Source organism: Setaria italica, chromosome VII, assembly GCF_000263155.2.
Source record: "Setaria italica strain Yugu1 chromosome VII, Setaria_italica_v2.0, whole genome shotgun sequence".
Lineage (NCBI taxonomy): Eukaryota > Viridiplantae > Streptophyta > Magnoliopsida > Poales > Poaceae > Setaria > Setaria italica.
In genome coordinates, this window is record NC_028456.1 from 30559548 (window position 1) to 30573123 (window position 13576).

At 45.0% G+C, this 13576-nt stretch overlaps 2 protein-coding genes across 3 annotated transcripts; one reads left to right on the forward strand and one right to left on the reverse strand.

Annotated features, from left to right (window-relative positions):
* Positions 1-1255: 1255 nt before the first annotated feature.
* Positions 1256-6428, forward strand: LOC101781684. 2 transcript variants are annotated; one of them, XM_022828309.1, is made up of 16 exons: positions 1256-1477; positions 1588-1734; positions 2084-2175; positions 2271-2367; positions 2575-2618; positions 2739-2827; positions 3482-3573; positions 3652-3798; positions 3897-4044; positions 4140-4216; positions 4751-4822; positions 4996-5043; positions 5179-5306; positions 5388-5547; positions 5658-5859; positions 6060-6428. In XM_022828309.1, the coding sequence occupies exons 2-16, from the start codon at positions 1606-1608 to the stop codon at positions 6188-6190; spliced, it is 1656 nt and encodes a 551-aa protein (XP_022684044.1). In that variant the 5' UTR covers positions 1256-1477; positions 1588-1605; the 3' UTR covers positions 6191-6428. The 2 variants fall into 2 exon arrangements, with proteins under 2 accessions (XP_022684044.1, XP_022684045.1); XM_022828310.1 differs by having other exon boundaries at positions 1260-1477; positions 1588-2171; positions 2271-2403.
* A 207-nt stretch (positions 6429-6635) lies between these two features.
* On the reverse strand, positions 6636-12630 carry LOC101783979 (homeobox-leucine zipper protein ROC2). Its single transcript, XM_004976837.3, has 11 exons — positions 12049-12630; positions 10839-11104; positions 10233-10350; positions 9030-9674; positions 8825-8926; positions 8522-8722; positions 8252-8426; positions 7890-8161; positions 7710-7805; positions 7192-7606; positions 6636-7082 (listed from the first exon to the last, which is right to left on the reverse strand). The coding sequence occupies exons 1-10, from the start codon at positions 12142-12144 to the stop codon at positions 7232-7234; spliced, it is 2346 nt and encodes a 781-aa protein (XP_004976894.1). The 5' UTR covers positions 12145-12630; the 3' UTR covers positions 6636-7082; positions 7192-7231.
* Positions 12631-13576: the final 946 nt, after the last annotated feature.

Genomic DNA, 13576 nt, shown 5'->3' on the forward strand with positions numbered 1-13576 from the left:
TTAATTAGGAGGATCGGAATTGAAGAATTAATATGGAACATGAATTGAATTTCGGGAGCAAATTATCTTCGCCCCATTATGATGGACTTGAAAGATCTTCCGCGGATGGTTAACAAGCTGATAGATCACACGACGACCTCATGGGACGTCCAAAGCTTCATGCTGTTTTCTATCCGTCTGATGTTGAGGCAATTCTGAATATATCTCTCTGCACTTGGAGACAAGGGGATTTCTGAACATAGCACCATGAAAAGAGGGATATTTTCTCAATTCGTTCAGCTTATAGGATGTTGGTTGTAAACAAAGAACGAGCTACAACGTATCTAGAGAATATTGCTGGGAGATCAAATTTAATGTTTGAGGAAAATGAATGAAAGTCGCTATGGCAGGTTAAGGTACCATCAAAGATACATGGGTTCTTGTGAAGGGTTGCTCATCACTCCTTGCTGGTAATGTACTGCACTATAGGAACATGGCTACTCGAAGCACTTGTTTTGTTTCGATCTGTGGCATGTCTAATTCTTGGAAGCACTCATTAATAGAGTGCAATATGGCGAAATGTGTGTGGGCTCTAAAATGCGAGGAAATTACAGAGCTAGTGAGCAAAACTTAAAAGACTGAGCCTAAGGGATGGTTAGCGACTATTGTCAGCTCGCTAAAGCATAATGATCTGATGAGGATGGTGGTCACTCTTTGGGTTATCTGGTATGCTTGCAGGAAGACGATCCACGACGGTTTTTTTTATAGTACTTTGTCTACTTACTGTTTTGTGAACAATTTTTATAGCTGACTTGGAGATGATCAAGACGGTGCAAGCGGCACCGGTGAGACAAAACCAAGGTATCCCACCTCGGTGGATCCCTCCACCACCAGATCTCGTTAAAATCAATATCGATGCAGCCACTTCGAAGAATTCAAGCAAGGCAGTGGCTGTTGCAATTTCTACTTTCTGAGAGCATCTGCGCTAGTGATTCGTGGACTCTCAGATGCAGAGATCGTCGATGCTATTGCGTGCAGGGAAGGCTTGGCGTTGACGAGTAACCTCATGGTTCAACTTCAGGCTAACCTCGGACAATGTTAATATGATAAGAGGAACCAAGGAGGAAGAAATGGTTACCGGTCATATCATCAAATATAAATGCTATAGCAGCGTAGTTTAGTACTATTAATTTTTTGTTCATGAAAATAGACGCTCGAACGTGGATACTCACACCATATAAGGAACGTGATTTTCGCTGAATTTGGTAGACGAATTTGGCTGTTAAATCCGTCAGCCCTATGTAATTGTAACTCTGCCTTAAAAAAAAGTCAACGACAAGACGCAACACGACGCCACGACGGCGACGGCCATGGCTTCGCCGGAGCTCGGCGGCGGCGACGGCAGCAGCTACGATTTCCATCTCCGCTCGCTCTCGGCAGCCTCACGGGACTCCGCTGCGGCCGCTGACCCCGCCTCCGACCCAACCTCCTCCAATCCGTAATCGCATCTCCCTTCTAGCCCTTCTCCCCATGTCCGGTTTCTTGGATGTATACATAAGGATTTTTAGTTTGTTGCTTATTGCGCCATTTTTCTTTTCCCGCGTGAAGGTGAGGAGGGTGTGCGAGATGTGCCGGGAGGCGAAGGAGGCGAGGGACGAGATGGTGGCACGGGCGTTCCCGGTGATGAGCAAGCTGTTTCAGCGATGCGCCGCCGCTCCGACGCAGGCCGTGGCCTCCACCGGCACGCTGCTTCTTCTAAGCAGACTTTTCTCAGTCTTGCTCTGCAAAGATCTTATTCTTAACATTTTGATGGATAAATGCTCGGATGTCAGGAACTATGGGTCCTTTTCCGTAGAACTGTACTTCTCCCTTACAATTTTATCGAAATTTCTCAGTAACGTGCGTATATCATTTGGGGAGAGAGTTAATATATTGCTAAGCGCATGGTAAATGCATTACTTCCTGATTCACCCAACAGTCAATTTTATCTGCACGGTTATTGGTGTCAGATTACTTTTAAATGTTTCCTTATTTCATAAAGAGTTCAGTTATACTTCTAGCAAGAATTGTTTAGACTTTAGAGACATGTATTTTTCCTTCACAGACCATTCTGCAATTCTTCCTGAACTTTGGGGAGGCAGTCTTGCATGATGCTGATGGTAGTTTGAAAACCTTCTTCCGCTCTTGCTTAAGTAGGTAATATTGCTCTCTGTGTTTGTCTCTTGATGTATATATTATGTGTTGCTTTCAAAAGCTTCTAAAATCACTCCAATTTTCTTTCTTATAAATAGGGAGTTCGCAGATCCTATTGTTGCAGAGCGCACACTTGAATTCCTTATAGCAAACAAGACAAAGATCCTTGGTTCTTTTCCCACCTTGATTCCACTGGTGCATACACACGAAATGATTACTTACTTCGAAATAGTAAATAATGCAGCTCATGTTGTTGCAAAGCATTGCTTTTAAATATATCAATGTGTCAATTAAGCCTCCTTGTTTGTTTTTAAGCATATGTATCTCTTCTCTTTCTATTTTCCAAATTGATCTAAGCATGTTAGCATTTGACAATGCTTGTGTACTGTTGTTTATATGCAGTTTTATCCGTTGCTGTTGAAGTTAATTGCATCAAATGGTGAGAAGTATGTCCCCTTTATTGCTGGAACTTCTGAGAGTTTTATGTGCATGTTTCCTGACACTGGTAGCATAAATATTTCATATGAATCCTGTCGAGCTGCCTAATTTGTTTGCTAACATTCTAGACTGGAAAAGAAGTTTTTGGAAGTACTTCCATTAATGATGTCAGCAGGATCTTTTCTTCCACTCTTCCTGTCCCTTATGGATCTGCCAAGTAAGCCTGTTGATTATGTGCTTTCAGGACTTCCTTGAATTTATTTTAAGCCGCATGATTTTAGCAGCTAATTAACTTATGACAGGGGCGGAGCCAGGGCAGTTTATAGCTGACCCCGATGATTTTTGTATTTCAATGGAAAACCATGGTTCACAGTAACTAAAGACCCCCATCCTGCATTCATATAGTGAAGACGACCCCAGTCATTAGGTGCCCTAGCTTTGCCCCTGGCTTATGAGTTGGTCTTTGTTCTATTTTCATCAGGAGCGCATAATTAAATTCTTGTTTCTGCTTTCATCAGGAGCGCATCCTTAAATGTGAGGGATTTGCGAATGGGTATAGCATGATTACATAACCTAGTCCCTGCGTGTCATGATTTACTTTTTATTTATGAACGTGAACAAGACTAGTTGTCACACTATAGATTTCTTTTAATAAAGAACTATTTTTTATCTTTAAGTTTTAATATGCTGCACACATTATCAAGCAGCTCTGACTGATCTTAATTAGATATTGCAAAAATTGGTGGTTTGCTTTTGATATTTATCTCTTTTTCGAGTGTTTTTAACTTTCAACCATGCATTGTTGGTCTTTGTTCTGTAATAACGGTTGATTTCAACTCCTTTGTTCCTCTCTCACTGCTGCGGCATCCAGTGTTGGTGGTGGCACTGGAGAAGGTGGAAAGAAGTTCTGGAACTCTTATTGGTAGTAGTATAGCTACAATTCAGAAGAGCGCTGCTCCTGAGGTTATCATCGAATGAATTCACGAAGTATGAATTACCTAGTCCAAATTGGCTAAGCCACTTTTCTTTTTTGTTGTGCAGATGCTTCTTGCACTGATGGATGAGGCATACACTGGTTCTGCAATAGAAGATTCTAGTGGTATTTCAGGTTCTGATGATAGTAGCCCTCTAGACCTCGCTGACCCGATGTTCCTAGACCTTCTAAAAGATGAGAATGATGGCATTGCTGTAAGTAGTTTCTCCTATACAATAGTGTATGTTCGATATTTCTATATTCCCCCTTAATTCTTAGTACTAATGGTATCTTTTTCTGCTGTTTCCTTCAGGCAAAACATTGGATATCCCCTACAATATCTTCGACACTACAAGCAGCAGTTAACAGCACACAATCAGATAGATTAAAACAGTCACTGGAAATGGCACCTCGCTTTCTTTCTTTATATTTTGCAACTGCATTGTGGGATGTTAACGACTGTAGGTTTCCTATCTTTTTAAAATTAGATTGCTATTGATACACAGACTAAATTACCAACATTGTTCATGTGAAAATTCTGTGTTTGTTGGTTCAGCGCTGTTGTGTGCTCTTATTCCAGTAGTTATGTCAAGATATGCTGCAATGTTCCCAGACAAGGTTTTCTCATTCGAGGTAGACAACATAAATTTATTTCGAATTTTCCTTGTCTCTTATGTGTCATACTGATATTTTTTAAGCTGGGTGCAGTTTACAAGCAAGGATATTTTTCCAATATCTCTGTTTGCTTGATCTGACGTAATTGATTAATTCTGTTGGAAACCAATTGATAAGCAACTGGTAAACAATGTCGCCAGATAAAGTTGAAGGATTCATCATATATGTTGAACTATTGCAGCTGTTGTTTTTGTTTTTGCCAAACTTAATAATTCTGAAAGCCATCCTAAATGATCCTTTGACCAACTGATGGAGCAGTGATATGTTAAGTCCATCTATTTTTTGTTGGAACGTGTTGGAAGAGCTAAATGAAAGAAGTACAAAACTTAAAAGTTAAAAATTCTGACATACCCACCTTCACCCATAATCCACAATGATGCTATGTTCTTATGTCTTGTCTGGCTTTGGACTTGGTTATTTGCCTAACATGACTTCTATAAGTTCCAACTTCCAATTGTATATCCTAGGTTCCCTGATATTACATTCTTGTAGGTTAGGAAAAGACTGTCAGATTTCATATTGGCTGCCTTTCAGCGATCTTCTGACATCATTGCGATACTAAAGGTAATGGGTGTAAATATTTCTTACTATACATACAAGTCAGAAATCCGAAGTCTGAACCAAATAAATGCCCATCTTATGTAGTACTTAGCAGCAATAAGGAGGCCTTTAAGAATTTCCTTTATATGCAGAATTTTGTTAACAATTTCGCATGATAACTTTCAACCATTCTGCAGAAGCCTATTACTGACAGGCTTGGTGAGGCTTATGATGATCCTGCAAAGGCAAGTATATCTTCCGAGTTCTTACATCTATGTTCGAGTTCATGGTACCACTGAAACTGCTGCATCATCACTTGCTCAAATAACTGTTATGTCCTTTCATTGCATCTGAATTTTCTTATGGGCTGACCTATGCAGACAGAATTAGCATTGCACTTGTGCTGGGCCATCGGTGAGCATGGAGCTGGAGGGATAAATCGCACGGATGTAGCTCGTGAACTATTTGAAAATTTGGAATTGTTACTGTATGAAAACCTGGCAACTAGGTGAGGCCGCAGTCTACTGTCTTTGTTTTCTATACTTGCATGGCATGACACATGATTGGACTTATTTTATATCTTGTCAAGTCGTTTGGCATTAAGCCAGGAACCAGGATTTGATTCAATGGGTGTAGCTTCTAGAAAATCATCCCAAGCTAGGCTCCTCTGCTTTGTGGTGACCGCCATTGCAAAACTAGCAACATGCCACAGTGAGTTGCTTCCGAGAGCACGTGTATCATTGGCTAAGGTGCTGACTCAGTCCTTCCTTTATGTGATAAATGATCAGTGTTAGATGTGTTTACATCATCCATCAGTGTTACTTCTCGCACAGCATCTTAACTGCTTTGTTTCCTGCAGGTTGCTCGTACCAGAACCTCAGACAGGAGAGTCTGGCAACGTGCCTGTGACTATTTGGGGCTCATGAATGAACCGGCCATCTGTTTATCTGTACTGGGACCGTCCACTGCCCAAGGAAATGGTCCTGGTATTGTTGACTGGAGCGAAGGGGGAACAAAGATGCTAGCTCATGTTCCCTTTTACCTTTTAGCCGAGCAAAAAGGTAAAATTCTGCAAACCCTTCAGCAGTTAAATGCAGGATGACCATCCTTTCATTTTCTTAAGAGATATGCTTGCGATTTAAGTACAGTGAGATGAAAAATTGTGCATTTTAACTAAGGATAAAACTAAAGTTTTATAGAATCAAGTGAAGAACGCTGCATTGTAAACTGACTTGCTATTTCTTGCTTCAAATATTTTCAGGTCCACCATTTCATGATTTTTCATTTGCGGACCTCCTCCCAGGACAGAATGAAGAGAAATTACCTTCAGGAATATATCATGAGGGCCATGGTTCAGGCACTGATTTCGCTAGCAGAATACCATGTCTATAGAGAACTTATTTCGTTATCATAGCATGCTGAGGATCCAAGCTCATTTTCAAGAAAAGGGATTGTATTGTATCAGTTACATGATTTTGACTATTTGAGAGGCACTCAGCACTCGAGTTTGTACATGAAGTGACTCCTGCTTCTTCTGAGGGGAAAACAGTGTTGTAAATGTAACGTCTCTGCCTTTGTACATCTGAAGGATAAGGTGTACTATATGAAACGGCTCCTAAACATGCTGAGATGCCTGGCAAATAGTCTCAGACATTGAAGTGGTGGCATGGCCATGGAATGCAGTCATTTTACCCAGCATAGCATATTGTGACAAATATAAAGGCTGATGTTCCTTAAAACTGCGGGAACATAACTGAGAAATTGGCATTCCATGGTCATGGCACTATAACCGAATAAATCGAGAACAACTTGAAGCAACAAAGGCACGCTGCAGCAATGCAATTGCAAGCACATCAAGCACGGCACATTTGGGATTGAAATGGTGGCCCACACCAGAAACGCTACAAAGTATAGAACTGAAGGCCCACAAATATCTATTCTGGAACTCTCCTACCAGGATGCTGGAGAAGTCTGAACAATTAACAGCAGCAGCAGCACAAATTACAGGCTAAATTACGGTTTTGTACTCGACAAGATAAGAACCCTAAAAATCACAGGTAGCAGCATCCGAGAGGCCAACATGAAGAGGAAGTCAATACCCGAACCAACTGCCCTTGCGTAGTGGTGACGCATTTTCTTTGACAACTGAAACATATCTTGGAATTTCCGGAAATTTTGCGGAAACTAGGCGAAAATTAACCCAAACTATGAGCACCACATGGCAAGGAGAGTCTGAGGTGCGTTCTTGACTTCCCACTGATGAAAGCTCTAAAATTTGCTGCTCCTGCAAAAGGATTATTGGTAAATTCATCAGTATTCTGTATTCAGACGAAACCAAAATGATGAAATTTTGCATATTCTAACATGCTGTAGTGGTTTAACATGGTGCGTACCTCCAATGCAAGGATAAGAACATTTTTAGATTCAACGAAGCTATTGGGGATTGCTCTCGCCTGAGACCGCGGCCTTGATGCGCTCCACGGTGCAAGCAATGAGGCTGTTCACCGTTGCCACTGACCCCAGCGAGAGCTTGGCTGTGGGCACAGAGTCCACTAGTATCTGGAACGCCACTGTCAGGAGCGAGCCACCTGAGCCGACGCCGCCGTCGCCTTGCATGTTGCCCCCGGCTGGGCCGTCGGGTAGGATGGCAAAGCCCGATGGCAGGAGGGCCACATAGTCAGGATCGCCGCCGTTGAGGACAACGTTCATGGCCACAACGTCTACCGGCGCGTAGATGACATAGGAACCCGACGCGTCGGTGCAGCTCTCTTGCAGGATCAGCATGTTGCTTTGGTTTGAGTTTGTGCTCTGCGACGACGTGCATCAGCAAACACAATTAACACTTATCAACTACGCGTTATCGCATGCACAGATGAAGAATCAAATAATCTATTTATATGCATGTGCTTACATTGACACGAAGAAGCGAGACGCAGTTGCCATGATCCCGGCCATTGGCGATGTGAGCCATTTCTTGAACAACACCGCCATTGGAGAGGATGTCCCACTGCAAAAGATCATTTCCAGGAAAATGTGTCAAGCCTATGCATACATGTTGGTAATGAGTTCATTTGATGTGAGTGTCACATGCCTCGCTGCGAGAGCTCTCGTCGCGGAGGAAATCGAAGACGCGCTTGGGTGGGACGGGGAGCCAGAAGGAGGTGGCTGCATTGAGGACGATGCCCGGCGGCCTGCCTGGGTCGTCAACGCTCTTCCTGGTCATGACACGGACGTCCTCAGCGCCGCTGCCTGACAGCGTCGTCCACTGGTGTGCTGCAGAGGCAGTCACGCCACCGCAGAAGCTCATCACCATCCTCTCTGCCAGCTTCAGCATGCTCTTTCTCCCTTCCGTACTTGTGATCACTGCAACAAAACAATGCATCCATGACAGACACGCAGGTTAGTAAACATTTAAACTAGCAAATGAAGTTTGAAGAAGAGCAGGGAGCTTACCACCAATGTCACTGGTTGGTATATTGCTGGCCATGACGCTGGCGAGGCGCTCGCACTGGCGGTCCAGCGTCCCCACCCATCGTCGTGCACCAAAGGCGAGCCCTGAGTTCACAAGCAACTTGTAGATGTTGTGCACCGACCTGTCATCCACCTCTACGTGCTCGACCCAAGTCACCTGATGCATTGACACCAAGTACAAATATATCATGATCAGTCTCTGAACCATTACCTACTGAGAACGTGTGAAAACTGACAAATTCGGGCATGTACCTTCGAGTAGCCATTGGGCATTTCCTGGATCAGGCAGCCAGATGGCCGGCGCCGGCACTTGAGGACTGATCCGGGGCGCAGGCTGTCCAGCGAGACGTCAACGACAGCCCATGTCCCATCAGCGTTCTGCTTGCAATACCTCACGAAGTAGCTTTCCCTGGTCGGCACCAGCGGGGAAGGCACCTGAAACTCCACTGACATCTGCAACATACACGAAAATCAGACATGACTCGTTTCAGCCATTATCAGATTGCATCACCTCAGCTATAGAATTATTGATCAGATATATGTAGTAACACGCACCACTTGCAATGCACCGTTGTAGTTCCCGGCCACGCCAGTGGACAGCACCTCCAGTGTCGCTGCTCTCGACACCATGCTCGAGAACACTGTCGCGTACTGATTCTGCACATCATAAATTGAATCAGAATTCAGTTAGAACAGGCACCCATCAGAACATCCTGATGTTTAACACGAGAGATTCAAACTTCAAAGCGTCCACACATACCACGTCCATGAGGATCTCGACGAGGTTGGCATGTGTCATTATAACCACCGAGCTGTCGCGGGACGCTTCAGACTTGAGCCCATACTGCTTAGGGCCAAGCCCGCGAGGGAACATGCGCGAGTACTCCTCCTCGTTCAGTGTCTCGCTCGATCCGTCGAGCCCCGGTGCATTCCAAAGCGGCTCGTCCAGCTGCGCCATACGCACCAGCTCCTCCATGGCCGTGACGGCCAGCTCCACGATCATGGGCTTATCCGCGTCTGACTGCACGGCACCCCTCAGCAGCTCCCCGGCACCAGCAGTGACGCCACCGAAGATGTCAGTAGCACCATACGCGCCGGCACCCACGCCGATGTCCAGCGTCGAGGCGCGCGCCGCAGCCAGCGGGCTGGAGAGCACGGGGAAGGACACCATGGGCTTGCCCACGTACTTGGCCGCGATGGCCGAGATCCTGTCGATCTCCTCGCGGAGCCGGGCATTCTCGATGCGGAGGTGGTGCTCGTCGAAGGACATCTCGCCGAGCGCGGCAGGCCCGCCGCAGTTGGGGCAGGACGCGCTGCTCAGGGCCTCCTTGTACCGCATGTTCTCGGCCCGGAGCTTCTCGTTGTCCGCCCGCAGCTGGGAGTTCTCCTGCCGCTCGTGCTGGTTCTGCAAATCAGCCATTCACACACACACACACTTCAGTCACAACAATGCCATTGATCACCACAAGCATGCATTACATGACGGGGTATCTGTACCTGAACTATCTCGTGGTTAACACTTGAGCATTTAGCACAGGTTGTACAGGATTAACAGCAACATATGCATATATGCTATGTGCAGCTGCTAGCTGTGCCTTGGTCAGATGAACAGTGCTGTAAACGTATGCCAGGTAGGCAGCAGCAGGAGTGAGGAAGACACTTGCATGGGGTGGGGTTTGACTATGGCTGGTGGCACTGCCTGGCAGCCTGCTGGGCTGTGGCAGCACATTTGGCAGTGTGCATGCAGAAGAGGACATGGAGGTGTGTGGGCAACCTTTGTCCAGTTATAGTAATAGGCCATGACCATGAATGCAGCTTGTCAGAGGCTAGGTCAGAGGCTTAAATGAAGTAGTTGTGACGATGCCGGCTTGGAGAAGCAATTTTTCCGATCGAAATGCATATGCCTTTCTCCAGAGAAATGATGGGAGTGAAGAACTGATTGATTGGGATTAAGGATCATCACCTTCATTTGCGTGCGTTTGTTCTGGAACCAGAACTTGACCTGGAGTGGCTCCAGCCCCAGCTCCCGGCTCAGCTCCTTGCGCTGCTTGTCATCCGGGTGTGGGCACTCCTTGAAGAAACTGGCGATCAATCAATTTCAAAGAGAAAAGAACAATGAGTATTTTGTGAGTGTTGACTGACGAATCAAAAATGTTCCAGGAAAAATATGGAATGAGAAAGGAAGTTCAGTGTGAACGCTATATACAGTCCTACACTCCTACTTCTTGAATGCTTTGTTTGGTTCAGAGCAAAGGAACAAAAACGGTTTGGGTCAACGTATACAATACTCGTGAAGAATCTGGACGAGCAAGAACTCAATTTGACTTGTTCGCAAGCTTACATCAGTAGTCTCAGTGAATGCTAGTAGTAACCGACTGCTGGCTATCCCTTGTCCTCTCCTCATTAATTTCAGCAAACCACCAACATTTTATGCATAATTTTTCCAAACTAAACACTGATGGACGAAATTGATGTAAAATTAAACATGGACAGCATTCCAAGAACAATCTAAGCAGAATTAAGGAAACAAGAGCAGATTAATGAGTACAGTAGGGTATGGTGTCATTACGCTTCCATTTCCTGGATCTGGTGCTGGGTGTGGCGGTGGTAGCGTTTCTTCTTGCTGGGCCGCTGGTTGGGGTCCTGGTCGTCCACGGAGACGCCGTCCACGTTCTCGCTGCCTGACTTGCTCTCGAACTCGTCCCCCAGAGGGTCGGAGCCCCGGCCGCCGCGCATCATGTCGTCGCCGCTCTCCGCCGTCGTCGCCGGGATCTGGTCCAGCAGATGCTGCTGCTGCAGCGCCTGCTGGAGCTGCGGGTTGTCCAGCAGGTTTGGCTGCAATCAAGGAAGGGGAATGAAGAACTTAGGAAATCCAAATCACTGTACTGGTGCACAAATCAGTTGAAATTAATACACCAACTAAGTGCCAAGGACCGGGACGTTTGCCTATCATGCATATTGGGGCATTCCGTGCGTTTCATCTTCGCCATTAATTTGTATAAAGTTTCATGGGAAAAGAGAAACGGAAAATAATGGTTGCAAAAAAAGCATTTTATCAAGAAAAATAAATGATTCCATTGAGAGAAACAAGTCAGATAAAATGAAGGAGTTGCTCCAAAATAATTTCAGGAAAGGGGATGGAGAGGGAGATGTGAAAGCAAGCTTGCAAAGGGGGAAGAAGGAAGAAATGGTAGGTCGTTTCTTGTTGAAGGGCCACAAGACGACCCAAAGAGCAGCTGGAAGAGCTACACGCCAACCTGTTGATCTCCACAGCCTCTGTGTATGTGTGTAAGACCAGGAACCAAGGGATCGAAGTCTCACCTCTCTCCAAGCATCTGTCCCATTCATCTGCCCCTTTATATAGGAGCAAGTCTTAAAGAAATGGGGCTCATGTACTCTGATGACCTAATCTATGTGTGAACAGCAGTACTTGAGATAACACCTCTCTCTCTCTCTCTCTCTCTCTCTCTCTCTCTCTCTCTCTCTCTCTCTCTCTCTCTCTCTCCTGAGACTTCTCGGTTTCCAAGGAAAAAGCTACTAATCCTCGCAGGATCAGTACATGTAGGAGTATATTGCAGACATGACCCTTCTGTTTCTATCGCTAATCCCAAGTTCTGAAACTGAAACCTCAAATTGAAATGAAACCTTTTACCAAGAGTGAGAAAGAGAAGACGAAAGGAAACAAGAAACGGCAACAAGTACAAGCTGATCTTTCCGAAGGAAAGACAAGAATTTGCTTTTGCCTCACTCAGCTCAAAAGAAAGCCACGAATTAATTACCTGACCGAGTGACAGTGCCGACGAGGACCCGTACGCCGCCGCCGCGCTGTTCCGGCCGATCATCATCGACGGCATGTGCCTCGCCGGGATCATCATTCTCCTCTGACCACCTCGCAAACCCTAATTTCTTGCCGTCTCATTCGTTTCCATTTCTTCAGAGACACATAGGACAACTCTCTCTCTCTACAGCCAAAGAACAGGCGCTAATCCTATTCCTATATAGAGATACCTTGCCTGCCAAGCAACAACACAGCCAGCAACAGATCTAGGGGCAAACTAGCCCAAATAAACCTTCGCTCTGTGAGACTGGCAGTGAGATCTAGCAGAAGAACTATATATGTTGTGCGCCTTTGCAAAAATAGAACTCTGATCTCTCTCTATGTCTGCCTGCAAGTTGCAGCTCTCGAGATGATTCTTTACCGCGTGCAAGCTCAGAAGGGTAGCTAGCAGGAAGTGGAGAGACGGAGAGATCCTGAGGAGCTAGACAGCCATGGAAGGGGAAGGGAGGAGGAGGAGGAAGAGGAAGAGAAGAAAGGGGAACGGAGGTGGAAGAGAATGTGGAGGAAGAGGGGAAGGAGTTATTGCGGACGAGTGTTGAGGTGGTGCAATCCGCATTTATTGAGAGGGCGTATCGTAATTGCTAGGAGAGAGAGAGCGAGACGGGTGCATGATTTTTATATTATTTTCGTCAACAATATGTGTGCTACAATACGGCGAAATATGCGAAATATGTCATGTATTTTGGATTTATTGGACGTCATTATATACTTTTTTTCGTGGAAAATGTGAAAATAAACGTTCATATATCTGCATGTCATACATATTTATTTCAAGCTATATATGTGTACAGCCATAAAGGAGAAAATTGACGAAGGCAGCAAGCCCAATCATGCATTTTCCATGTAAAGATAGGCTTACATAATTTAATTTGCCGGTGTATTTTTCATTTTTTTCTTGGTTATTTAATTTCCGGCTACGAGATTGTTTGGCAGTGGACGTACGTCCTGTTCATGAATAATGCACTGTTGACAAATTTTTAAGACTAGATAACCGCCGTAGTTATTGAGTGATGGAGAAGGAAGAGGTTCTCGGTTCTCCACTGCTACTTTTACATTCATCGTATAGCATATGGAGCGTCCAAATTAGGTGCCTCTTCCATTGTAGCCAAGTATAAGAGCAAATGTTTAAAGCAGTGCTTCATTTCTTTGATGACCTGTGTGAACAGCAGCCAACTAAGCACTGCTCTCGATGTCGACGGTGTTTCGCAAAAACAAAAAAGCTAGTCCAGTGCAAGTTTCATAGAAATTTCATATACGTTAAATACGATGACACATTGATAACATGGCAAGGTAATTATGAAGTGAGAGAGGAAAAGAGTTTCATCAGAGCAAGTATAATAAGAGGCTGTAAGCTGGCTGAATGCTGACGTGGAGGAGAGAGAAGAGGTGAGAGAGGAGAAGCGGGCTATAAGCTTATAGCCGACTTGGGCACAGGAACCAAGAAACTTTGTGAGAATGACTTGTGGATC